Source organism: Raphanus sativus, chromosome 6 (assembly GCF_000801105.2).
Source record: "Raphanus sativus cultivar WK10039 chromosome 6, ASM80110v3, whole genome shotgun sequence".
Lineage (NCBI taxonomy): Eukaryota > Viridiplantae > Streptophyta > Magnoliopsida > Brassicales > Brassicaceae > Raphanus > Raphanus sativus.
In genome coordinates, this window is record NC_079516.1 from 196,488 (window position 1) to 221,462 (window position 24,975).

General features: G+C 36.2%; 7 protein-coding genes across 7 annotated transcripts; 3 read left to right on the forward strand and 4 right to left on the reverse strand.

Moving 5' to 3' along the window:
• The first annotated feature begins 1,631 nt into the window (after positions 1 to 1,631).
• On the forward strand, positions 1,632 to 4,029 carry LOC108809266 (fasciclin-like arabinogalactan protein 18). The gene is made up of 3 exons (XM_018581412.2): positions 1,632 to 3,127; positions 3,599 to 3,740; positions 3,840 to 4,029. Exons 1-2 carry the CDS (start codon positions 1,810 to 1,812, stop codon positions 3,667 to 3,669), a joined length of 1,389 nt encoding a protein of 462 aa, XP_018436914.2. The 5' UTR covers positions 1,632 to 1,809; the 3' UTR covers positions 3,670 to 3,740; positions 3,840 to 4,029.
• Positions 4,030 to 5,147: 1,118 nt separating this feature from the next.
• LOC108809264 (lysine--tRNA ligase, cytoplasmic) lies at positions 5,148 to 8,580 on the reverse strand. The gene is given in 16 exon segments (XM_056989042.1): positions 5,148 to 5,384; positions 5,462 to 5,516; positions 5,597 to 5,655; positions 5,658 to 5,815; positions 5,889 to 6,025; positions 6,114 to 6,270; positions 6,360 to 6,739; positions 6,842 to 6,967; positions 7,129 to 7,191; positions 7,279 to 7,382; positions 7,464 to 7,549; positions 7,642 to 7,735; positions 7,810 to 7,975; positions 8,063 to 8,125; positions 8,213 to 8,288; positions 8,369 to 8,580. Coding segments are annotated over 16 exon segments (1,866 nt in total). The 5' UTR covers positions 8,479 to 8,580; the 3' UTR covers positions 5,148 to 5,352.
• A 560-nt stretch (positions 8,581 to 9,140) lies between these two features.
• On the reverse strand, positions 9,141 to 11,269 carry LOC108809269 (ras-related protein RABD1-like). The gene is made up of 8 exons (XM_018581414.2): positions 11,048 to 11,269; positions 10,883 to 10,955; positions 10,757 to 10,804; positions 10,605 to 10,652; positions 10,415 to 10,486; positions 10,070 to 10,225; positions 9,643 to 9,746; positions 9,141 to 9,388 (listed from the first exon to the last, which is right to left on the reverse strand). The coding sequence occupies exons 1-8, from the start codon at positions 11,059 to 11,061 to the stop codon at positions 9,283 to 9,285; spliced, it is 621 nt and encodes a 206-aa protein (XP_018436916.1). The 5' UTR covers positions 11,062 to 11,269; the 3' UTR covers positions 9,141 to 9,282.
• A 315-nt stretch (positions 11,270 to 11,584) lies between these two features.
• LOC108809271 (protein LURP-one-related 10-like) lies at positions 11,585 to 13,387 on the forward strand. The gene is made up of 3 exons (XM_056990025.1): positions 11,585 to 11,874; positions 12,716 to 12,946; positions 13,039 to 13,387. The coding sequence occupies exons 1-3, from the start codon at positions 11,665 to 11,667 to the stop codon at positions 13,180 to 13,182; spliced, it is 585 nt and encodes a 194-aa protein (XP_056846005.1). The 5' UTR covers positions 11,585 to 11,664; the 3' UTR covers positions 13,183 to 13,387.
• A 334-nt stretch (positions 13,388 to 13,721) lies between these two features.
• On the reverse strand, positions 13,722 to 14,993 carry LOC108809185 (dihydroneopterin aldolase 1). Its single transcript, XM_018581320.2, has 3 exons — positions 14,835 to 14,993; positions 14,125 to 14,341; positions 13,722 to 14,046 (listed from the first exon to the last, which is right to left on the reverse strand). The coding sequence occupies exons 1-3, from the start codon at positions 14,881 to 14,883 to the stop codon at positions 13,851 to 13,853; spliced, it is 462 nt and encodes a 153-aa protein (XP_018436822.1). The 5' UTR covers positions 14,884 to 14,993; the 3' UTR covers positions 13,722 to 13,850.
• A 2,442-nt stretch (positions 14,994 to 17,435) lies between these two features.
• On the forward strand, positions 17,436 to 20,746 carry LOC130496937 (uncharacterized). The gene is made up of 4 exons (XM_056989658.1): positions 17,436 to 18,110; positions 18,342 to 18,500; positions 18,582 to 19,259; positions 19,696 to 20,746. Exons 1-4 carry the CDS (start codon positions 17,763 to 17,765, stop codon positions 20,632 to 20,634), a joined length of 2,124 nt encoding a protein of 707 aa, XP_056845638.1. The 5' UTR covers positions 17,436 to 17,762; the 3' UTR covers positions 20,635 to 20,746.
• A 345-nt stretch (positions 20,747 to 21,091) lies between these two features.
• LOC108812896 (protein RISC-INTERACTING CLEARING 3'-5' EXORIBONUCLEASE 1) lies at positions 21,092 to 22,144 on the reverse strand. The gene is made up of 2 exons (XM_056989885.1): positions 22,038 to 22,144; positions 21,092 to 21,838 (listed from the first exon to the last, which is right to left on the reverse strand). The coding sequence occupies exon 2, from the start codon at positions 21,830 to 21,832 to the stop codon at positions 21,230 to 21,232; it is 603 nt and encodes a 200-aa protein (XP_056845865.1). The 5' UTR covers positions 21,833 to 21,838; positions 22,038 to 22,144; the 3' UTR covers positions 21,092 to 21,229.
• Positions 22,145 to 24,975: the final 2,831 nt, after the last annotated feature.

The following is a 24,975-nucleotide window of genomic DNA, read 5'->3' on the forward strand; positions in this document are numbered from 1 at the left end:
TGCAATTCTTTATTTCTCAGATGGTTTTTAAGTTCAATGAAATAACTGCTCTTTTGAATCCAGAATAGTGACAAAACACATGGAAATATTTTGTTTTGACAAATACTGAACAGCCAAACCGTCTATAACCATTGATTTTAGTTTGGATCATATATTATATGGGGCATAGGTACATTTTGAGATTTGTTTTAGGGGGCGAGCTGAAACTAAATATAGAAGATATACTGACATGGTGATCAGTGAGGAAATTATTATATTTTTTTATATAAGATAAACTCTAGTCTTGTTCATACATATCATCATTGAACTTCTATTGATGATAAATTTCGCAGAAACAAAACGCTACAGAAGTAAGATTATACATCCAACGAGATACAAAGAAAATAGAAAGCAGGGAGTTTGTGAGAAAAAAAAAAGCAGTGAGTTAGGCCCATTAATACAGCCCAGAACAAGTGCAGTAAGATAACTCGGGCCTGATAGAAACTAAACTTCAATTACTCGATCGGGCCTTAAAAGCCGATCTTTTCTATAAGCGCGGGAATAACGAAAATGTTTCAAACTATTGATTCGAAACGCGAGAATGCACACTCCTCGTTGAAGCGCGTGGTGAAACAGGTAAGTAATAACTGAGGTGGGACATCACACGATTCACGAACTTTGACGTAGCAACCAAAAAGGTGTAATAAATATAAATAAATGATGGTTGTTTTAGTTCATACACCGACAGCTCCAACTCAAGCCACGTGTGTTTCCATTTTCCTCGGCTTCTTCTTAGCTTCATATGTCCTTTCTTTTTTCTTTTTTCTTTTTCCTTTTATGTTTGGTTGATTTCTTAATCTCACTTTCAATAACTATCATTAACTTATAGAAGATGACTTACTAACTCTCCTTTTGTTATCTTCTTTAATGAGTTCACTGATTGTATTAGTCCTTATTGTATTAAAGATTCATGACTTAAGGAAAAATTCAAAGACCATCACTTTCACTCTCCACCAGATTATACGTTTTACTAATTTTTAATAATCAATAAAATGTAATGTTTGCAACATGTGTAGTATAGTTCTCTAGCTGTTTAGCTCAAGGCATAACTACTCTATTTTACTATGACTTTTTATCATAGACTTTACATTTGTTTTATTCAATTTGCCATTATTTTCTTATGTACATGACTAGATTAATAACTCTATTACTATGACTTGCAAATACAACCATTTAATACTGACTACTAAATTCTTTGATGTTTTTATTAATATAATGAATTGACCATTCATTTGTTGTGCATAACCATTTTATTACGGATCAAAATGAGTACTAGTTATTCACTTTCTTAAGTAGAAATTTTAGGTGAAGGGTTATAACATAAGCAGACCATGTTTAGTCTGAAATAATACTATTTTGTTAATATAGTTTTAAGAAAGACAAAAGTAGTGTTTATTCAATGATTATACAAAAGATTTAGCCGGAAAATAATGCAAAAGGTTTATTGAAACGTAAAGGAAGCCGAGCTGAGCCGAGGCAAGACCTAAAGAAAGCCAAAGTCATCTAAAATAATTAAATTTTCAGACACCGTGTGGTTCCCACCACCAGCCTGTCCGAAAACCCAAACCTGTTTTGATACACAACATAGACCAGACACCAGCCAAATTCACACATCTCTCTATCTCTATCTTTCTTCTTTCTTGGCCGTCTCTCACACCCACTCTCGGTAACCGACGATTCAAGTAATAAGAATAAACAGCATATCCTCCAAGAAAAGGCATTTTCAATTTATTCCTTCAAGAGAGAGAGATTAATCCCAATCTGAGCACCATGGATCGCTGCATCTATGGTTGCTCCATCGTATCTTTCTTACTCCTCCTCACTGCATCGGCTTTGCCACAAAGTCTCGAACCGGGTCACCACAACATAACCGGGTCTGGAGGTCAAATCAACTCAAACTCAGTCCTCGTAGCTCTCCTCGACTCTCGTTACACCGAGCTCGCGGAGCTCGTCGAGAAAGCTCTCCTCCTCCAAACACTAGAAGACGCCGTCGGTCGTCACAATATCACAATCTTTGCCCCTCGCAACGAAGCCTTAGAGCGTGACCTTGACCCGGATTTCAAACGGTTCTTGCTCCAACCGGGTAACCTCAAGTCTCTCCAGACGCTGCTCTTGTCCCACATTATCCCCACTCGGGTCGGGTCAACCCAATGGCCCGAAGAGAGCACCGGACGGGTCAAACACGTCACGCTAGGACGCGACCAAGTGCTGCATTTGAGCAAAACCAAAGGTAACGGGAAGAGACTGGTGAACTCCGCCGTGATAACCCGACCCGATAATTTGACCCGACCCGATGGGTTGATCCACGGTATCGAACGGCTTTTAATCCCTCGCTCGGTGCAAGAAGATTTCAACCGGCGGAGAAACCTCCGGTCAATCTCCGCCGTGTTACCCGAAGGAGCTCCGGAGATCGACCCGAGAACAAACCGTCTCAAGAAATCCGCCGCCGCAGCCGTCGCGGTACCCGCCGGATCTCCACCGGTTCTCCCGATCCAATCCGCCATGGCTCCAGGTCCGTCGCTAGCTCCGGCGCCGGCTCCGGGACCCGGAGGTCCACGTCACCATTTCAACGGCGAGGCTCAGGTCAAAGATTTCATCCACACGCTGCTGCACTACGGCGGGTACAACGAGATGGCGGATATTCTCGTGAACCTGACGTCGCTCGCGACGGAGATGGGACGGTTGGTGTCGGAAGGCTACGTCCTCACCGTGCTAGCTCCCAACGACGAGGCTATGGCGAAACTGACGACGGATCAGTTGAGCGAGCCCGGGGCTCCGGAGCAGATAATGTATTACCACATTATACCGGAGTATCAGACGGAGGAGAGTATGTATAACTCGGTTAGGAGATTCGGGAAGGTGAAGTATGAAACGCTGCGTTTTCCTCATAAAGTTGCGGCGAAGGAAGCTGATGGTTCGGTTAAGTTCGGTTCTGGTGACCGGTCTGCTTACTTGTTCGATCCGGATATTTACACGGACGGTCGGATTTCGGTTCAGGGGATTGATGGTGTCTTGTTCCCTGAGGTGGAAGAAGAGACGGTTAAGAAACCGAGTGGTTCGGTTAAGAAAGTTGTTCAGACAAGAAGAGGTACGTTTGATTGATTGTGTTGCGTGTCTATGGTTTGATCATTAGCGTCGTGACTAATTAGGTTTCACATGATAATTGACATGAATATGATTATGATCGTTTTGAGGATAGAAGTTTGTAGTTTTACTCACTTACTTGTGACCAAAGTTATCAAAGAATTATGATTTTTAGTACGTGATTAACGCTTAGTCACTCAAGGTATTGATCATGTTCTAAAGGTAAAGGTTGGTGAGGTATATCAAACATAAGAAAGAATCATTAGAAGCTTCTTCGACATTACCGGTCCTAAAGCATCTTCACACGTTTACAAATTTTCATTTATTATATTTGGTTAAATTATTGGCTTTTAGCTTTTTCTAAAGTCTAATTTCCGGAAATAGTTTTTAATTAAGTGACAGGAGACTGCGATTGGAATTAATTGATTGTGATCATTACCTAATAATTAAAGTTCTTTATTTCATTAATCAACAGGGAAGTTGCTGGAAGTAGCATGTAGAATGCTTGGAGCAATTGGCAAAGACTCATATATAAGCAAATGCTGAATGAATTCACAAACCCTAAGAGATTATTGAAGCCAAATCTCTAAACTGTTATCCGTAAACACGTACAAAAGGTTAGGATTCCATGTTACAGTCTATCGATCAATAATAAATAATAATCTCAGAATGATCTATACTAATAAGTGTGTACATATTTGTTATGTTTTTGGCAGGTTGTTAGGAGAAACAAATGAAGATTTGGAAGAGACAAAAAAGAGTGGAACATCAATGCTCAAACCATTCTTCAAAGGAATATGAAAGAGGAACTTGGGTTTCTATATATAAAAAAAAATGTTTTTGGGCAGTTTGATTTTTGGGATATAAAAATTGTAATTAGTTATATGAACTCAATCTTTTAATTGACTTGGTGTATGGAAAAAAAGTGAATTATAAAGTGGGAAACAAAATAAAAAGACGTGAGATTGTGGGTTCTCCACTCGCAACAGATATGCATAAATAATCCACAAATACATCTCTTCTTATCTTTTACTTGGTGATGTATTTGTGATTATTTGTTGGTGGGTAAATCTCTACTTAAATGATATCATTAATATCATCTTTATACCATCACATATACGAATTGGTGGTGTGCCAACAAAAATGTAGTAACAGATATGCATAAATTATTTTTTTAAAAGAATTTTGTAATAGTATTATCATTGTATTAATAAGTCAAACGTATGACTTTTTTAAGCATAAACAAAATAAATATGAAAGGTATTTGGTCTGAGAGATAATAAAACATGTGTTGGAGAGAGGATATGAGTTGGCTTGTGCTGTCCTGTGAGATATGATTTTGATTTGAGACCCCAATTACAGTACAAAGCTCAAAGCTGTCTGACTTTTTCTATGTGATCATCATTCATCAAAATACATATTTTGTTTCTCTTTTTTTTTTCTCAATCCATGACTTTTTGTTTTCCTTCAATCTTATTAAATAGCTGTAACATTCTAAACAAGGTTATCAATAGTATACCATTTCAACCACTTTAATAATGACACAATATAAAACCGTAGGCTTCAGGTCTGGATGTTCGATAGAAAATGATGCAGATCAAGCAATATAAATTAGGCTAATGTAAACAGACGGAATGAATGCATTGACGGAACAAATGGTATGGACTGAACAAAAGAAAGTTAAATGATGTTATAATTATATGGTTGTGAATATACAAATAATTAAATTTTGATTATTCTTTCAAGGTGTTCTAAAAAAAAAGATTATTCTTTCAAGGTAGCCGAAACAAGTTTTGGCTTTAGGTGCTGGGCAATAATTTTGTGGAATTTTATAAAAATATTAATGACTTGGGAAAACAAAAAAATCAATGTGCACTTACATATGAAAACATCATGGAGCGAACAATATTATTTCATCTATTTTATTTTTCTATAATAGTCTTTCTCTTTCTAACTAAAAAATACCCTATATTAGATTATCAAAAATTAGAACACATATTAAAGCGCTGATCACTAGTATCAACTTTAAACCAAAATTTCAAAACAATAAACGATCTTCCGGAAAGTGTTACAAAGGTCTTTAATAAAAAGTTTTGTTTGTAAAAATATGGTTGTTCATACATCGCAATCAAAAGTAATTTGAGAACCGCTGCGCTGGTTGCATAATAGCACTTTCACTACCAAACTTCAAAGGCCTTAAACAGGCAAAAAAAGAGATTAAAACTGTGCTCACTCTCCTTTGTTCTCTGCTTGCAAAGAAGCTGCAAAAAAAAAAACAGCATAAAGTTGCAATCCAAACACGGATATTACTAACACTAAACCATCAGTTAGATCGTACCTCTAACGGCTGCTGGATCGTCTTGTGGCCTCATTGCAGGGAAGAGAATAACCTCCTGAAACATTTACAAGTACAATTCATGAGTTTAGCCAGAAAAGATCAAATCATTAGCAGAGAATGAGAGAAGAGACAGACCTTGATGTTCTGAGAGTCGGTGAATAGCATGGCAAGCCTGTCAATACCCAACCCCCACCACCCGTAGGAGCCAACCCATATTCCAAAGCATTGCAGAAAGTCTCATCTAAAGCCATGGCCTCATCGTCTCCAGACTGCCTATCTTTGAGTTGATCAGCAAACCTTTGACGCTGAACCACTGGATCGTTCAGCTCGGTGTAAGCATTGCAGAGCTGCGGTCAAAGTTCGTAATATGTTAGTATAAAACAACTCTAAACAAACAAATTCATAGTTAGCTAGTGCTTACTTCATGTTGTTGATAAAGAGCTCGAATCTCTCGGTGAGAACATTGTTTGATCTGTGCCACTTTGCCAAGGGAGACATGATCTCGGGATGGTTGATGATGAAAGTCGGGTTCACACATGTCACTTCCAGAAATTCTCCAACAAGCTGCATTAAAAGAAAATATCTCAGATTTTAATTTTTCCAATGCTATACGTCATAGGTATGAAAGAGGGAGACAGAAGATGTTACGTACTTTATCTAGCAGACGAGCTGTTGTCTGAGGAGGAGGGCATTTCACGTCGAACTTGGCACACGCATCAATCAAATACTTGTTGGCTTCTTCACTAGCCAAATCTTTTGGTATATTAAGGTTAGCCACCTTCTCCAACTCTCCAATCATCTCAATCCTCCTACAAAAAGAAAATATCATGTATGTCATTGCTGCAATAGATAAGCTTACTTTATTTTTAATCAATGAAAATATTGATTTGACTCAAACCTGAATGGAGGAGTGAAGTCGATTTCGATTGGCTCCTTATCATACCCATTAGCATGATACTTGATCTTGTAACCACCTGTCAACTCTTTGACCATGCCACTCAACATATCCTCGGTCATTTTCATGAGGTCGTTGTAGTCTGCGAAAGCCATATAGAACTCGCAAGTGGTGAACTCTGGGTTGTGGGTCAGGTCAATACCCTCGTTTCTGAATTGCTTTCCAATCTCATAAACACGCTCCAAGCCACCGACGATAAGTTGCTTCAGAAAGAGCTCGGGCGCGATTCGCATGTACAGCTTCATGTCTAGATCGTTGTGATGTGTGACGAATGGTCGTGCAGCTGCTCCACCAGCAATCATGTTCATCATAGGCGTCTCAACCTAAAGAAAATTTTAAGAATATTAAATGCAGGAATAAGAACAATTGAAATCAGAGGACCGAATGAAAAGAATGGATATATGTTTTGTAAGAAAATTAGAAACCTCCAAGAATCTTTGATTGTCAAGGAATCTGCGGACGTAGGAAATGATATTAGCTCTGGTTTTGAATATCTGGCGAACCTCCACGTTCAACATCAGATCAAGATAACGCTGGCGATATCGAGATTCCTGACAGCAAAACAAAAAACTAACATCAAATGCTTGTCCGGATAGAAACCATAGAATTTAAAACACTGACAGGAAGTGATCAAACAAATAGATAATAATATTTAATAATGTAAGAAAGAGGATACACCAATCTTTATAGAGCTTTGGCAAACTGATGTTACCTGATCTTTTAGAACATATGCGTCAGGATTTCTTGGTTCACCTGGAATCCAGTTTTCAGGTTTCTACATAATGGAAAAAGTGAAATAGGTTAGTGCAGAAGAAGATGAAATCTTAAGTAAATAGAGCAGTCACAGTGAAACTGCTTTTACCTTTGCATTAGCATTCTCAGCTTTTCTTGGCATCATGTGGAGGCAATGGGACAGAAGAATAAATGATCGGGGGAAAATACTTAACTCTCCTCTCTTAGTCTTCCCTGAAATAAGAGTAAAATTACTAGTTAAAAATGTGATAGGCTAAAAGAAAGTAATATACAAAAAGAGAGGGTTGCACAAACCTGGAAACCCAGTGACACCAACAATATCACCACGCTTAGTATTCCCATGGAGCTTCGAAAACTCTGCTTCATCCAATCCTGACTTGCTGAGACAAAGACAAAAGAAACACGCACGCCTAAGTAAACCTACTCAACAGCAATGAACTAACTTATAAAAAGGAGAAAACAAAGCATTCACCTAGCATCAGCCATAACTTGGACCTTGAAATCCTCACCATGTAGATCATAGAAGAAGAGCTTAGAAGAGGAAGCTCGCTTGCTCATTATCCTCCCTATCAAAGTTTTTAAACAACAAAATCAAACATCCTTTTCACTCCAAGGGTAAGGTGGCAATGCATTTACATACCAGCAAGAGAAACTTGAGCGTCTTCAACATGATCACCATTGTTCAAACCACCATACTTCTCAATGTACTCAGGAATAGACATTGTCACAGCAAACTTGTGAGGGTAAGGATTCTCCCCCTTAGCCTTCTCAGCCGCAAGATATTTCAATCTGTTCTCAAAGTATTGCTGCAACAAAAGAACACTTGATTCATACACACATAAATACATACATACATATCTATCTGCATTGCATAAGATGATTGATTGTTATACCGTTGGATCCATATCCTCATCATCTGCTGCCACTGCCTTGTGTGAGGCGGCTGCCTTGGGAGCCTGCATCAAATCAATCAAACGAAATCTCTTAAAGACTATCAATGTGTGAACCATTCGTTTACGAGTTATATGAAAGAATGTGATTACTTGTTTGGCCTTTTCTTCTTCTTTGCGTCTCCTCTCTTCCTCTCTCTGCTTCATCTTCAGTTCCTTCTTCAGAGCACTGCAACGTTTTCAATATTAGCTATAATCAGATTCCATACGAAGATTCAGAAAAAGTAATCGAGAGGACGGAAACGTTACTTTTTACTCTGAGCTCCAGCTCCATCAGCAGCAGAAGTCGAAGAGGCGGTGGTGGAATCCATGGAGAGTTTTGAAATTGCTTGCGTGGTTTGATCGAGAGAACCTTCCATAGAAATCAGTAACCGTTTCGTTAAGAAGATGGGAGAGGACGGCGAAGAAGATGAAGTTTTTTTTTTTTTGAAACACCGAAGAAGATTGAAGTTAGAGATGAGACTTCTTCTTTAGGGTTTATTGATTCTTCTCTTTCTTTCTTTTACGCGGGCCCACCAGCCCATCAGTGACGAGACGAGTCACTCTCATAAGGGCCTCTTCGCTTCTCTCGGTTTATGCACTAACCGAACCGGTTCGCTCAAAATCAACGATTTTGATTTTAGATTTAACCTGGTCTCTTTCTTTTTCTTGTTTGGCCGAAGCTGAAATAAGTCGTTAACTTGAAAGTGATGATTAGTGAAAGTTAAACCGCTCTAAATCCGAAAGAAAAAAATATTTGGTTAAATCATTTTTGATAAATGACTTCATTTGAGTAGATTACACATGTCTAAAATTCACAGATCAACTGCAGAATCAAAGCTTCTTCTAAGAAATCAAAGTAAACAGAAAAACTAAACAACAAACCCAAAATTACTTTGAATATTTTTATAGGAATCAGATAAATGGTGAACATGAATGAAACAGATCAATATTTCTAAACAGCATAGCATAAGAGGATCATAGAGTTATACAATCAAATGACAAAGATGTACCTATAATAGAGAGACAGCACAGGAGTATATTATCGACTAACACCATAGATAATTCAGACAATGTCATAGCGTATTAAAGTTTCCAGTTGTTGTTTTAGACAGTCCTTGGTTTTCACAACACAGTAAGAACAGAAAAAGTACGTCTCACATAGTTTTTTGGTAACACTTTGCTTAACTACTACTGCAGCAACCGCCATTGTTCTGTAGAATTGGCTGACCTTTCATCTGAACAGTTCCACTTCCGGAGGCCTTGTTTGCAGTAGTCTGGCTTCCCATTCTGCAAAGTTAAAAGAGTAATAATACGATCACACTCAGCCGAACCAGTAAATGTAGATATAATGAGAACACATCTCTCATAAAAACTCAAGTACACAACAGGAGGCTACAACAGATTGACACAGAAGTAAGTTTGTACATTTGCTTTCAAGTTAGCAATCAAGTCTCCAAAACACACCATCTTCACTAGGGAACATAGAATACAATATTGGATAAAATAAACCATGAGGAAAACTAAAAGAAAGTGAGCAATACCTCTTCTTGATCTCGCCAGCAATAGTTAAGAATGCTTGTTCGACGTTGATAGAATCCTTAGCACTGGTCTCAAGAAATGGAATTCCAAGCTCATCTGCTAAGGCCTGTAAGTGTAAATTTTTAACAGATGAGACGTAAGATAAAAAAAAGTCACAGCTTCGTCAGTAGAAACGGCTACTGAACATAAGCAAATTTTAATCTCCAGAATCAGATTATCTAAGTTTTGGACTTTGGTCAATGACCATATACACGTATTATTCCTTAGGTTGTGGTATATGACAATCTTAACAATCGTAATATCATCACACGGTTAAATATTTGTCCTACCAAGCCTACCATGATACGTTCAAATGAAGAAAAGGCAGGGAAAGAAACACAATCATAACTGGAAAGGCAGAAAAAAAAAGACTAGTGGATGTGAGCTAACCTTTCCAGTTTCGGTGGAAACAACTTTACTCTCAACCATATCATTCTTGTTACCGATAAGAAGCTTGCACACACTGTCATTAGCATACCTGTCGATCTCACTCAACCACTGCTTCACGTTGTTAAAGCTCTCCATCTCAGTACAGTCGTACACAATCTGTTACAAGATCATCACTAAATCCCATCAGCTGAGGGTTTTAGAGAATTAAACATGGAAATAACATTTCAAGATTCTTCCTTCCACTAAGAAAATAAAAAAGTCCACAGAGAAGAGCAGTATGATAAAATCCACCACATAGATAAAAGCAAGAAATATAAACAGGAGAGTAAAGAGTGGCTCTCTTACGATGATACCATGAGCTCCTCTGTAGTAGCTACTAGTGATGGTCCTGAAACGTTCTTGCCCAGCAGTATCCCACTGAAGAGAAGGGCCAGCGTTAAATGATTATAAGATAATAGTTATTTTTATCAAAAGAAAACATATAATTATCTAAAACATACTGTACTAGTATCAACGGAAGATTAATAAGACTTACGATTTGCAGCTTAACGGTCCTCCCATCCAGCTCGATGGTCCTAATTTTCTGGCATTTGAACCACATTATTAAGTAACAGTTGCGATGAACAATCAATCAATCAAACCATATAGTATATGGCTCATATCACATAGGGTAAAAAATGAACTCACGAAGTCAACACCGATGGTACTAATGTAACTGTCAATGTAAGCATCGTCCTGTAAACAAACAAATCCACCAAAATCAGTTGAGATTCTACTATCGAGAAACTAAAAAGGAGAATGTCTAAATCTCACAGCGAATCGAAGAAGAAGGCATGATTTTCCAACAGACGAGTCACCGATCAACAAAAGCTTGAACAGATAATCGCTGGAAATTAAATTAAAACGACAAACCGCTGTGAGATAGATAGTGCCGAGAAAAAGTGGAGAATACAATGCGTAAAGAAGAAAAGTACTTACTACTCGGTGCTCATGATTTCCTCAAAGCTTTTAAGTACGTTTATCCGATTTGATTAATTTTTCCCAGGAAAACGTTTTCTCGGGGAAACAACAAAGGAGCTTTCTACGGTGAGTCGTGTCAACTAGAGTGGTATCAACATTGAAGGGACCCCACGACTTCTAGATTGAGATACGTGACCGTGGCAAATAAAGAAGCTTTTGACCTTGTCTCCCTGATTTCTTTTCATAGTTGAAACTTGAGACTCTCTCTTCTTATATGGGCTTTTTATAGATAGTGGGCCGGGCTCAAATCTTTGAGTTAGACGAAGCTATCTAGCTTATTGAAATGGTAAACAAATTATTCCCATTTTAATTCACAAATATACACGCTAAAAATAGATCATTCCTTAGTCTAATCATTTATTGCTCTCCATGAAATCTTTTTTTTTTTAATTCAACGCGTTTGTAGCTTTTGGTAACGTGCTTATCAAAAAACAAATGCACCATTCACGCGTCAACACGGAATATACTAGCTATAAATAAACAACATGACGAAATAAACGTACACAATCTCATTCTTAATCATCTTATACAAGAATCAGAAATAAGAAAAAAAAAGAGAGAGAGAGAGTTTCAATATGGCGATCGTGAACCCTAACTTTTGTGCACCGTACCCGGTAGAATTGGGAATCGTACGAAAGGTGATGACGATAACAGATGGTAACTTCGCTGTCACAGACGTCAACGGCAATCTCCTTTTCAAAGTCAAAGAGCCAATGTTTAGTCTCTCCGACAAAAGGATCTTACTCGACGCATCAGACACTCCAATTTTGACTTTGAAAGAAAATGTAAGAACACACTTTTTATTCTGGAAAATTGTCATTTGCAAAATTATCATTTGAATCCTTAACTTTCGAATTTAACTGAAAAATATGATTTACTTTTTTAAAACGTTTAAAGTAACTTATCTTCACTAGCTAATTAAAGCCTCAATCAGATTAATTTTACTAAACTGATTTTAAAACATCTTTACTTTGGTTAAAGATTGATTAAACAGAGTTAAAATCCATTTATAATCTCTTTTATTAAAACAATACGACATCTTTTTGTAGATTAGAAAACACCCATCATTTCTTCTCCAAACATAATCCATATTTCTCTTAAAATCGAAAAATAGAATTTGATTTGAAGGAAGATCATGTAGCGGTTAAAGATTTGAATTAAAGATTTTGATTGAAGAGAATTTGATTTAAAAGATGTAGCAATTGAAGATTTGAGTTAAAGATTTTGATTGAAGAGAATTTGTGTTTTTCGAGTTTTAGAGAATAAGGAATTTAGGTTTGTAGAAGAAAGGATCTTGGGTGATTTTAATTTACAGTTTTAATCAATCTGTTAACCAAAGTAACTATGTTTTAAAATTGGTTTAGTCAATTTAACTTGAAATTTTAAATGGCTTGTTAAAATAAGTTGATGTATTAAATAGTTTAAGAGAAAATTTAATTTTTTTAATCAAATTTGAAAGTTCAGAATTTATATGACAATTTTTTCTTTTTTTTATTCTGGTAAATATATAGTTCAAAAAATCATGTGTATTAAGATATGCTAACATCACCCTTGATCATTCGCTAAAACCTTTCCCTAATGGCCATGATTTAACATCTTTTCTCATTGAAATATGAATTTTTGCAGAAGGTGAGTCTTCACGATAGGTGGCAAGTGTTTAGAGGAAAGAGTACAGACCAAAATGATTTGGTATACACATTGAAAAGATCGTCGATGTTTCAGTTGATTAAGCCAAAGCTAGATGTTTTCTTAGCTCCTAATAAGGAAATGAAGGAATGTGACTTCCATGTCAAAGGAAGTTGGATCGACCGGTCCTCTACCATCTATGCTGGAAAATCTGACGTAATTGTTGCACAGGTAATCATCATCCTTTTAATTCAACTAGTTATATAGTATGATCTTATTGGTTAAATAATTTTTGGTTGTGTTTTGTGTGATGGTTTTATCAGATGCACAAGAAACATACCGCGCAGAGCATATTGATAGGGAAGAGTAATTTCTCGGTTACGGTGTATCCGAATGTTGATTATGCGTTTATAGTCTCTCTCATTGTAATTCTCGATGACATTAACCGAGAAGATTCCGGAGAGTAAACACAATTTTCTTGTGAATGATTCTTGATATTTCTTTTGCTACATTTTAGATGGTGTTTTAAATTAGTTATTATGTTTCATAATAATTCTCATTTTAAATTTTTTATTTTGTTTCAAAATAAATGTCATTCTACAATTCTAATGTAATTTTGTACATTAAATCTATGTTTTACCCTTTTGAATAACCAATACATTTTTATTTGAATTGTTTTTATTTAATTAATTATATATTAAATAGAGATATATTAGTATATTATACAATAATTACAATTTTCTTAATCGCCGTGAAAAATTGTCAAAACGACACTTATAATGAAACGGAAAGAGTATTATATTTGTTTCAATTCAAATTATATTTTCAATTTTCTATGCAAAACTTTAATATCATTTGATGTTTTTGACATTTATATTCTATTTATGAGTTTTTATTGGTTGGATTAGCTTTAGTGTAAAACAAAATCAAAGTTTAACTGGTGTGCAACACCAATTAATTTTTTTCAAAAAAAAAAACACAAGTAAATTAAAACAGAGGGAGTAAATGATACGAAAGAAATATCATTATTTAATTCTTCAAATTCCTAAAAGTTTTGAAGTTTTGTTTTGAAACAAATATCATAATTTCTTGGATACCATTCTCTTTGTAACGACAGAGGATTCGGTTCATTGAATCAATGCTTTTGCTGTCGGAAAATCTCAACCCCTAAGTAATCAATAGTAGTCTTGACAAGTGCAACATTTGGCTTCGATACCTTCACCCGAACAGCGGTTATACGAGGAAACGTTTCAAGAGTTCTGGACGCGATGAGTTCCGCGACTGTCTCCAGAAGGTTTCTTGGAGACCCTTCTACAATTTCTTTAGCTATGCTGCAAACCAAAAATCAAACCATATAACTATATGTAGTGACGGACATGGATAAGTGGACACTGGTACGAGCAAAGAACCTGAAAATGTCAACGTAGCTGATAGTGTCATCTAAGTTGTCTGATTCACCAGCCCTTTTAAGACTCACCCACGCATCAATGTCAACGAGAAACATCTGCCCCAAAGTCTTCTCTTCTGGAATCGCTCCATGGTAACCGTAGAACTTTAGCCCTTTTAGTATCAGTTTGTCTCCTCCAGTCATTGACATGTCTTTCTCCGATGATTCTCTTCCAATAACTATATAATAAAACTGCATATAAGCTTGAGGCTCAAGAACAAAAAAAAAGCTTCACAAAGCAAGGTATTGTCAAATTTTTATACACACACGTTTGAAAAAAAAAATAAGCAGGATTATCTTTTTGATTACTTATTTACGCAGTAACATTTACTACAATAAATCCACATTAAGTCCCCGTTAAGCACAAGATTAGAGATAAATCTAGCAACAAAACAACTTTTGATGTCATCAATTGTACAGAGTGACCTGTCTCTTTTCATTCTCCTAGAAAATATTTTATCAGCCAACAGAGAAAATTATAAGAAACCAGAGTTTGTAAAATTACGACATATTAACTAACTAATGAGATTCAATGACTGGTGTTGTCTGAACAGTAAATCATGTCAAGAGAGAAACTAATTCCAAATATTAATTGAAACTAAAGAAGTAAAATCAGATTCTAATAGACATCTCTCGATCTTTGTTATACAATTGAGAAACTTGGGGACATACCTCGCGGTGACAACGTCGCCAGAGCCGTCGTTTCAAGTGAGCTGTACATCTCTCCTCCGTTCGCGGCAACAGATTTTAAGATTAGACGAGTGTGAGAGACATAGGAGGAAATTAGTTTTTCTTATTTAAGAAAGGAAGTAGATGGAGCAGAAAGAGAGGGTATGATAGTGGGCCAATTTAAGATATTTTATAGGCCCAATATCCAAGGTCATTTCTTGCTGGTCCATCTAATATTTTTATTTTATTCGTGCAACTTTACATTAGAGTCTTAACAGATAAATCTCGGGGAAAATAACAAAACAAAACAAAAGCTAAAACCACTTTCTCCGAATCCTAACTACCTTATGAATCTAATCGGTAAAAGGGCTTGCTTTATGAATTTTCTACTACACCACTCAACCATCATCATGCTCATGCAGATTATATTGTGTTTACATACATATTCTTATGTACAAAGAAGCTAAATTCTTTTCTAAGTGATTCTTGAATTATTATTCTTACTTCCCTTGAATATCAACTTAAATAAGTAATACAAATAAATAATTAATTTGCTTGTGCTAATATTGTATAACATTGCTATCACACTGAACACTGATGAGTTAATATCTATCATGATCGACGTTCCAATACTAGTAATTAACATGTCTCGACCAACCTTTCCAGTATTTGGAATGGCTCATAGAAACTAATCACAATTCAAATTCTAAAGAAGAAGAAAAAATTTATGGCAATAGATCATCAGCAGCAGAATTTGGATTTAATCATGATCGCGTTTACTTTGTCCAACAGAATTAAAAGTCTGGAAAAAGGGCTATTATGTATTTTGAAGGGTAAACAGGATAGGAGAAAAGTGTCGCACGATTTCTTTGCATTGGAAAGAAAGTTCCAGAGAAAAAGCAAAAGCTCTCGAGAAAGTAGGACTAAAAATTGTGGTTGAGACAAAAACCCATCATCTTCAACGCTAAAAATGATTTTAAGACAATTGTGGTTTCTATTTTCACTATCTTGTTTGTTAACTGGAGTTATTAAATTTGTGCAGTCAATGACTAGCGTGATGACAACGCTGAAGTTCCACCATCTCATATGCCGATAATATCGCTGACTAAGTATCCGGTTCTTTTATAATTTAATTCAAACTTGAATTACGGGTCGTATTATTATATCGTCGTCATATATTTGGATAGTTGAATACTTTATAAGTTCACCAGTTAAATGAAATTTAATATACTGGACATAGTTATCTTCGTTCAAATGTATCGTTGTTATTGTTAATTAGTTGTAATTTAGAACAAGCAAATTATTAATCGCCTACCAATCGTTAATCGCTCACTTTAACCTTTCAACATATACCGTTCAACTAACCATTAATCGTAGTTATTTTTTTCGTAAAATCTAACAATCGCAATGGTATTCGTCTTGTTTAAACCAGATTGGTCTCACAACTTATGAGCAAATTAAATACTAGGCATGTGGCTGTGATGTGTGAAACAAGTCAATGAATCTTTAGCCATGATCATTACAATTAGAATTTAAGAAAAATGGTCAAATTATATTAATTTCGAACAATTTTTGAAATATAAAGTGGGTAGGCTAAATTATTATGCGATAAAAAGAATGATCATGCATGAATCATGATGCAATAGATACTGCTTGTTCCTTTAGTGTGAAGCATAGCTAGGGCCAGTGACCACCGCACTCCAGTGGCATGAAGCACATTAGTTGTCAAACGTTGTCGCATTAGACAATCATTTGAATTTTAAAGTGAAATTTAAACTTAAATGTATGCTTGAACCTCTAAATGCATATGATTATGTAACAATAGCATCGATCATGTCAAATGTTTGGAGGAGGATGTCTTAAAGTACGATGAACATAGAATAAAAGAATGGCATGCTCCACTAACCAATACATTTTACTATTGATAATGAAGTTCTTAACTGATAAAGAGTATTAGATTGACACGTAAAATGGATAATATAAACCCTACTTAAATTCTTAAACAGCTTGATCGTATATCTTGGAGTTTTTCATGATTATAGCTTTTTCTTTGAAAATATTTGTTGAAACTTCAGCCATCGTTTGTGTTGTTTTTGTTTGGACACCAAGAAGGCAAGAACGGTGAACTACCAGCTTTAGTCTAATAATATTCTTTTTATTTAATAGAATGACGATAATTTGGAAGGAATAATAATAGACACCTAAGATTAGCACTTTTTAAAAATTAAAGTATAATAGGACAAAAACACATGGTCTACAAATAATTCTCAACACATGAAATCCAAAATTGAAGTCTCGAAACCAATTTAATTTGAGCTACTAAATTGACTAAGTTTAATAATAAAAGAAATGGTCAATTATACTATCTTTTTTTTTTGTAACACGGTCAATTATACTATCTTGTAAGGATTCGATTTTACTAAAAAAAAACAAAACGGGATATATTAACACCGTTAAGTAGTCGCTTCCCTCCGTGAGATTCGGTTAGACTTAAACCCGGTTCATACGCTAACGGTCACACGCGGAAAGACTTAACCACGGTTAACTCATTTTACACATTTTAACTCCGGTTCGCTGTTTTATTCCAATCCAAGTAGTCTCTTATCGTTCGTTAGAGAGAGGGACAGATCTGTGAAGTAGAGATCTTCCTTTTTCACTTTTCTTCGTTGTCTCTCTCTGTCTACACGCTTGTGCTGTGTTGTGTGTGCCCACTTTCCCTCTCTCTCCTCTCTTCGCACCTTAACCTTTTCATCTTTAAGCAGAGAAGAAGAAGAAGCTAAAAACTTCTTCCAAGTTAATTTTAGCTTCCAAAGTTTTCATCTTTCCAAGATAGAACTCGCTTTCTATTTTGGGCATTCATCTAATCCAACAAGTTAAATAAAAAACAAACTTTTTTTTAATTTTCTCAACTACTCTGTTTTTCGTGTTTCAATGGTGGTGAAGATGATGAAGTGGCGGCCATGGCCGCCGCTGATGACGAAGAAATACGAGGTGAAGCTGTCCGTGAGGAGACTGGAGGGTTGGGATCTGCCGGAGAAGGAGAGATTGACGGTGGAGATTCGGTGGAAAGGGCCCAAAGCGACGGCGCTGGGATCTCTGAGGAGGTCGTCGGTGAAGAGGGACTTCACCAAGGAAGCTGTTGCTGCGGCGGAGGAAAGCGACGTCGTTTCGTGGGAAGATGAGGGAGAGGTGTTTCAGAGCGTGTGCTCTCTCACTTGTTACAAGGATGATGATACTCTGTTTTATCCTTGGGAGATTGCTTTCTCTGTTTTCACCAGTGTAAGTGTGGTTTCAATAACAGAAAACTCCCAAAAACGGTTATTAGGGTTTTGATTGGTTTAGTATCTAAAGATTCAAAGGTAGAGACTTTTGTGATTAACCTATGGTTACAGGGTTTTGATTGGTTAGCATCTAATAGATATGAGACTTTGTGATATATTTTGATTTGGTACCAGTTGATGTCTCAACCGTGTTCTTGGTTAGCATGTCTGATTGAATTTGATATTCCAGGAAATGAAGCAAGGACAGAAGAATAAAGCTCCTCTCGTTGGAACAGCATCTTTGAATCTTGCTGAGTACGCTCGTGTAACCGATCAAAGAGAGTTTGAACTAAACCTTCCTCTCACCCTCTCTGCTTGTGTAGCCTCTGAGCCACATCCCTTGCTCTGTGTACGCTCCCTTCCCTCTTTCATTACATCTTTACTTCAATGGTGTTTTCTTGAAGTTTTAAGGATTCTATTTGTTCTTTAGGTATCATTGAGTCTGTTTGAGCTTAGAACCACACCAGAAACCTCAGACTCACAAACAGCTGTTGTCCCTGTCCCATCTCCACCTCCACCAGCTCTTGAACCTCACCAAACCGAGAAGGAAGACGTGTCCGCAATCAAAGCAGGTCTAAGAAAAGTCAAGATCTTCGTTTCCACAAGGAAAGCCAAGAAGGCTTGCCACCGCGAGGCAGAAGCAGAAGAAGGAGGAGGCAGGTTCTCAAGCTTTGAATCATCAGAATCACTCGACCTTTCCGAGGAAGCCTCCGACGAATGCAAAGAAGATCTGATGAGCGTGAGAAAGTCTTTCTCATACGGACCATTGTCTTACGCAAACGGGGTTGGAAGTTCGTTGAACCGTGGCGCAAAAATCAGCGAAGAAGACGAAGATTGGGTTTATTATAGCCACAGGAAGTCTGACGTTGGAGGAGGAGGAGGAGGAGGAGGCTGCTCGGACGTTGAAGATACTTCTTCTGGTTTGGTGTATGAGACGTCATCATCACTTCTTCCTCGTCGAAGCATATTGCCGTGGAGGAAGAGGAAGCTGAGCTTTAGATCGCCGAAGGCTAAAGGAGAGCCTTTGTTGAAGAAAGATAATGGAGAAGAAGGTGGAGATGACATTGATTATGATAGGAGACAACTTAGCTCAGATGAAGCTCTTGTGGTAAGATCTCATCATCTCCTATGTTATAGTTCTTGTCAATGTTCAAAGAACCATTAGACAATTTGTATAGGATTTAGCTACTAGGCATTAATGGATTAATGATTTATTTTTATATATTTTACACTAGATATTTTATTTTTTAGATTTAATTATAAAATTATATTTGATAAATTATAAAAATTAGACATACAAAAAAGCAAAATTAGACAACTATGTGAATTCACATTAACATTATCATTTGATTTTACATATTTAGACTAATTTAAATCGATTTAAATCTGTTTTAACCGGTTTAGACCAGTTTAAACCAGTGTATAAATCGGATTTTAAGAAAATAATTCCGGCTATAATCAATTTGCCACCTAGATAAATTCTTAGAACATTGGTTCTTGTTAGTGTCTATGTCTTGACTTGTGGCATATGTTAAATTTGTCAGAGAAGCAAAACAGATGAAGATTCTTCATCAGCCAATCCTCAACAATCTTCTTTCTTGGAGTTTGGAGACGACAGTTTCGCTATAGGAACCTGGGAAGAGAAAGAAGTGATAAGCAGAGACGGACACATGAAGCTTCAGACAAGTGTCTTCCTCGCTTCCATCGACCAGAGAAGCGAGCGTGCAGCTGGCGAGAGCGCGTGCACCGCTCTCGTAGCCGTCATCGCGGATTGGTTCCAGAAGAACGGTAACCTCATGCCTATAAAGTCTCAGTTCGATAGTCTGATCAGAGAAGGCTCGTTGGAGTGGAGAAACCTCTGCGAGAACGAGACGTACATGCAGCAGTTCCCCGACAAGCATTTTGATCTCGACACTGTGTTACAAGCGAAGATACGGTCTCTAACTGTTGTCCCCGGGAAGTCATATGTCGGTTTTTTCCATCCGGAAGGGATGATCAACGAGGGAAGCAGCTTCGAGTTTCTGCAGGGAGCAATGTCTTTCGATAGCATTTGGGACGAGATTATCAATCTAGACGATGATGACGACGAGCGTGTTTATATCGTGAGCTGGAACGATCACTTCTTTGTACTCAAAGTTGAAAACGAAGCTTACTATATCATTGACACGCTTGGTGAGAGGCTGTACGAAGGGTGTGATCAAGCTTACATTTTGAAGTTCGATGATAAAACCGTCATCCACAAGAATCTTGGAGCAGAGGAGTCAGAATCCGAACCTGAACCTGAGCCTGAGCCAGAGGTTGTGTGCAGAGGGAAGGAGTCATGTAAAGAGTATATTAAGAGCTTCTTGGCGGCGATACCGATAAGGGAGTTGCAAGAGGATATCAAGAAAGGATTAGCTTCGACTGCTCCTGTTCATCAACGGTTACAGATCGAGTTTCATTACACGGAGATGAGCACAAGCACGGATGTCGTTGCTGTCTGAATAGTTTAGGCAGAGAGTATGCTAACGTTTTTTTTGAGGTTCTTGTTAGTTTTTGTAACTCATCTCTTTAGCTTTTAAACTAACTTTGAGAATGTAAAAGTTTAACCCTGTCTTTTAGAGCTGTGCTGATTTCGGAAAAGCTTTTCAAAATCAAATCTGTTACTGGTTCAGTTTGGTTTAACAAACCGCTGGGTTCACCGAATTTTATTTTTCAAAATATACCAAAACTGAGCTAAAGTAACAAACTTAACCAAAGTAACCAAATTTAACTACCTGATTTTAAATGATATTTCATTTTTCTGTAAAAAATAAATTTCAGTTAATTTCGGTTCTAAAATTAAAAACCAAATTTAACCGATAAGCGAACCGAAATGTTATACGGTTAATTTCAAAATTATTTTAGAAATTTTTGATTAACCTAAAACCAAAAACTCGGTTTGGTTTCAGAAAACCGAAATCACAAGCTTGCTCTCTTTTTATTCAAACATGATTTTTGTTCACTCATAGCAACAACAAACAGATCAAAATGCACAATCTCACAGATCAATTTTGATCAAGAAATAAAATGTTAGTTGTCACATATAAGAACATCCCTTCACTGCTGCAACTGATCATAGACATTGTAAACAAGCCAACCTTCAATAGCTGCAGCTTCGAGCCGATCATTACCCCCAGCTTCATCCCACTTAGACTGAATCGAATCAAGTCGACTCATATCGCACGAAAGTATTTTATGAGCCAACTCTCTAGCCCCAAGAAACTCAACGATAGGAGTTCCTCTAGCCACAGCAGCTAACTTCCCAATCTCCAGAGAGCTTCTGATCACAATCCCGTGATTCTCTTTGAGCAGAACAAGGTCTTCTTGGATCTGGACGCCGACGAATGTGACGAACTTGGAAGCAAAGAAGCGGTAGAGATCCTTGAGGCTGTCGCTAAACTGGTTTGGTAGACGGAGGAAGAGACAGAAGTTCTTGGTGCTTAGCTTCACGGAGGAAAGACGCAGCGTGGACTTTGTGTGAACGGACTCGACGTCCCAGTAGACGTCGAAGACGATGGCTCTGTTTCCGTTCCAGACGGTGTCTTCTAGGATGCGGGAAAGGTAAGGGGAGATGTCGGTTGAGGTTTCAACGTCAATGGCTTTCGTTTGGATCCAAGATTTGTCAACCATTGAGAATCCTGGTCCATCGAAGTTGGCCATGTGGTTCTGAAAAGATATTGATCAAAAGTACCGTATTAAGACAGCATCATGGTATCCATTAGGTTCGAGAAACAGATCATAGTTTTGAACTAATCGTTTTATGTGGATAAGAAAGGAATGGTTAGACGTTTTACAAAAGTATTGATCAGAGAGAAAAACAGACACAGAAGATTGTGCTAAACACAGAAAAAGATGAATACCAAACCTTGAGAGATTCGCTGCGAGGAAGAGAGAATCTGCTTTGGTGTTTCTGTCGGGAGAGAGAGAGGAAAAAGTAGCTCGCACGTACGGATGACTAGTGTAATATTTTCCCCAACTAGGTAGTAACCCGCACCTTGCGCAGGATGAGATGATTACTTGTGTTATTTTGTAAGATATAAAAAAATAGATCTATTTAGTTTGAATATTGGTTCGATGTTAGTTTTTGTGTTTTTTTTGGTGCTTAATCTCGATTGTGTTCAATTTTTTAGGTGTTTAATACAGCAGCTAATTCTGTTTCGTCTTGATAGGTATGCAAGAATATAAAAATATATAACCAAATACTATTATTTGGTTTTTACAAAATACTTAAATGAGAATTTTAAATTATCCAACAATATTTGTGCCTCCAAACTTTTATATATGTTACACTTAAACCTAAATTTTTATAAAAATTTAAAATAATAGATATTTTAATGTTGATAATGAATATTATATTTATTTCAAAAAACCTTTTAGTTGAGTTTAATAAGTTAACTTTTATAACTTGTAATTCTATATAATTAATATTTAATAGTTATCTTTACTACCTTGATTTGTTCCCTTTACTCTAACTAGGGATTTGCCGGGTTTTTCTAAATCATTTAGTTACTTTGATATATAATTTATGTAGTGTATAAATTTATAAAAAAAATATATTTTAGTTAGATAACATGTATTCTTTATTTATTGTTTATTTTGCATCAAATCAGATGAAAATTTTAGTTTTCATTTTTATATTATTAACCAATTTTTATACATACGTATTGCGGTATTTAAAAAGGCAAGAAACATAAACATAGAGCATCATTCTGAATGCAAAGTTGAGACGATCGTCGTTTAGAATTTCTGGAATCTGCTGATGTTTAAATGTCTAAAGGCAAAGAGACGAAGAAACCTATTTCAACACTTGGTCTAGAATGTATCTGAAAGCCCAACCAAAATCATTAAGTTTAAACACATAGTATAAATTGATATGACACTTGTCAAGTTTCCCCTTCAGAAAATAAATCATTTGTCAATTATTATATGACTTAATGTTTAATATTGATTGAAGGTTTTAGTGTTTAGATTTTATTGTTTATAATTTAAGAATTGGAGTTTATTATTTTTCTTATTTTTTTGTTTCATAATTTTATAATTTTAATATTATCTTATTTTTTGTTTCATAATTTTATAATTTTAATATTTATCTTATAATTTTGTAATTTGTAATATTTTAATATTTATCATCAAAAATTTTAATATTTTAATAATTTTAATATTTTAATAATGTTGTAATTTTTATATTTTAATATTCATAGTTTCAGTTTGTCATCAACTATTAAGTTTTTTTTCAAATGTAATATTTTACAGTTTATTATTTAATAGTTTAATATATTCCATTCCATCCACAACAAAATCACCGTTGAGCCCACAATGCTAGACTTTGGATAAGCATTCACTATTTCTGTTTTATCTTCTTTCACTTGGACCTGAAGCATAAACTCTAGGTTCCACAATAACTTCCCATTGTTGGCCTCTCAATCCTGTTTTGGACCAAACATTTCTCTGTTAACTCACAGTACTTCTTAATCTCTTCAAGCTTTACTTTCCCATCAAGAAAATGGTCTATCATCTCTGCTATCTTCGCTTTCTTCACCAACTTTGTGGCACATTTGATTAATTCACTTTCTCTTTTGAAATATATGGATCACTGACTGGTATCCCCCGCATATAGTACCTTAAGAATCACAGAACAAAAGAGAGTAAACATCAGATTTTTCAGTTGTTGTCTAGTCAAGTACTCTAGATCAAGATAACCAAACTTCATTTCACCATCGTACTCACATGTCTGGCCAAGCTACGGACCCATCTTAGACAATCCAAATTCTCCAAACCATGAAATTCTCATCCAAGAGAATGTTAGCAGACTTCACATCGCGGTGTATGATGGCTCTTGTGGAACCTGTATGGAGATAGTGAACCCCTCAAGCTGCACCAACGCATATCTCCAGCGTTCTTAAGCGTTCCCTTTTCCATATACACATACACCACGATCATCTTGATCTTCTCATTGCAGTACCCGATTAAAGGAACCAAATGCATGTGTCTGAACTGAGACAGTATATCGATCTCTGCCCTGAATATTATTTGATGTAAAGCGGGTTAGTAATTCTGTGGGTGGAAAAAAATAATTTACATTATGCGTTTGAAGATTGTTATGATCCAAACAGATTGATTGATTCTGGAAATACCATTTAATAAAAAATCTCAGGGACCATGCATGAACTCTAAACAACAGAGAATGGTTCGATCCAATAAGTAATTTTTAATACATTCAATTTTTCATCAATGCAATAGCAGAGAAGGTGGTTTCAAACTTCTATACTCTCTCGTTTACATTTGAGTCAAGACTCGAGAGTCACATAAATTCAAGTTAGTGATCTGTTCTGGCCATATGATCAATGTATACAAATGCAAGAAGGAAGGGCAACACAATTTTCTATATCACTTTTTAGCTATTCGCAGCAGTGCACATATGTGAAAAAACTATATTGTTCAGTGTTCCCATGAGTAATATGTAGTCATCTCAAAATATTTCAATGGATTTTCGAAAGAATTAACTTCCACAGTTCCACTAAATTATATCTTTACATTACTATGTTTTCACTTTTCAAAGTATGCTACGACACAGTATTTGGAATACTCTAACAAAATATAAGTGACAGCAGCATCGACAGTGACTAAGAATTATTTTCCTAAGCACTTTCAAAAACCATAAAAGAGTATTGTGCAGCTTAAAAGAATAAAAGAAGATTAACAAATACTCACAGAATAAAGCTTTCCAAGAGACATCATGTGCCTACAAAAAATGCAAAACCCTTGTGACAACAGTCTGATGACACCACCATGCTTCAGAAAAG

Excerpts from the sequence above, each read along its gene's own strand:
- LOC108809266 (XM_018581412.2), top strand. The coding sequence starts at position 1,810 with ATGGATCGCTGCATCTATGGTTGCTCCATCGTATCTTTCTTACTCCTC. Across the intron at positions 3,128-3,598 it reads AGTTGTTCAGACAAGAAGAG|GGAAGTTGCTGGAAGTAGCA; the intron begins GTACGTTTGATT and ends ATTAATCAACAG.
- LOC108809269 (XM_018581414.2), bottom strand. Across the intron at positions 10,653-10,756 it reads GTACCATCGGTGTTGACTTC|AAAATTAGGACCATCGAGCT; the intron begins GTGAGTTCATTT and ends TTCAAATGCCAG. Across the intron at positions 9,389-9,642 it reads GCTGGCGAGATCAAGAAGAG|AATGGGAAGCCAGACTACTG; the intron begins GTATTGCTCACT and ends TTAACTTTGCAG.
- LOC108809271 (XM_056990025.1), top strand. The coding sequence starts at position 11,665 with ATGGCGATCGTGAACCCTAACTTTTGTGCACCGTACCCGGTAGAATTG. Across the intron at positions 11,875-12,715 it reads TTTTGACTTTGAAAGAAAAT|AAGGTGAGTCTTCACGATAG; the intron begins GTAAGAACACAC and ends GAATTTTTGCAG. Across the intron at positions 12,947-13,038 it reads CTGACGTAATTGTTGCACAG|ATGCACAAGAAACATACCGC; the intron begins GTAATCATCATC and ends TGGTTTTATCAG.
- LOC108809185 (XM_018581320.2), bottom strand. The coding sequence starts at position 14,883 with ATGTACAGCTCACTTGAAACGACGGCTCTGGCGACGTTGTCACCGCGA. Across the intron at positions 14,342-14,834 it reads GGCGACGTTGTCACCGCGAG|TTATTGGAAGAGAATCATCG; the intron begins GTATGTCCCCAA and ends TTTATTATATAG. Across the intron at positions 14,047-14,124 it reads AGCTACGTTGACATTTTCAG|CATAGCTAAAGAAATTGTAG; the intron begins GTTCTTTGCTCG and ends TTTGGTTTGCAG.
- LOC130496937 (XM_056989658.1), top strand. The coding sequence starts at position 17,763 with ATGGTGGTGAAGATGATGAAGTGGCGGCCATGGCCGCCGCTGATGACG. Across the intron at positions 18,501-18,581 it reads AGCCACATCCCTTGCTCTGT|GTATCATTGAGTCTGTTTGA; the intron begins GTACGCTCCCTT and ends TTTGTTCTTTAG. Across the intron at positions 19,260-19,695 it reads GCTCAGATGAAGCTCTTGTG|AGAAGCAAAACAGATGAAGA; the intron begins GTAAGATCTCAT and ends TAAATTTGTCAG.
- LOC108812896 (XM_056989885.1), bottom strand. The coding sequence starts at position 21,832 with ATGGCCAACTTCGATGGACCAGGATTCTCAATGGTTGACAAATCTTGG.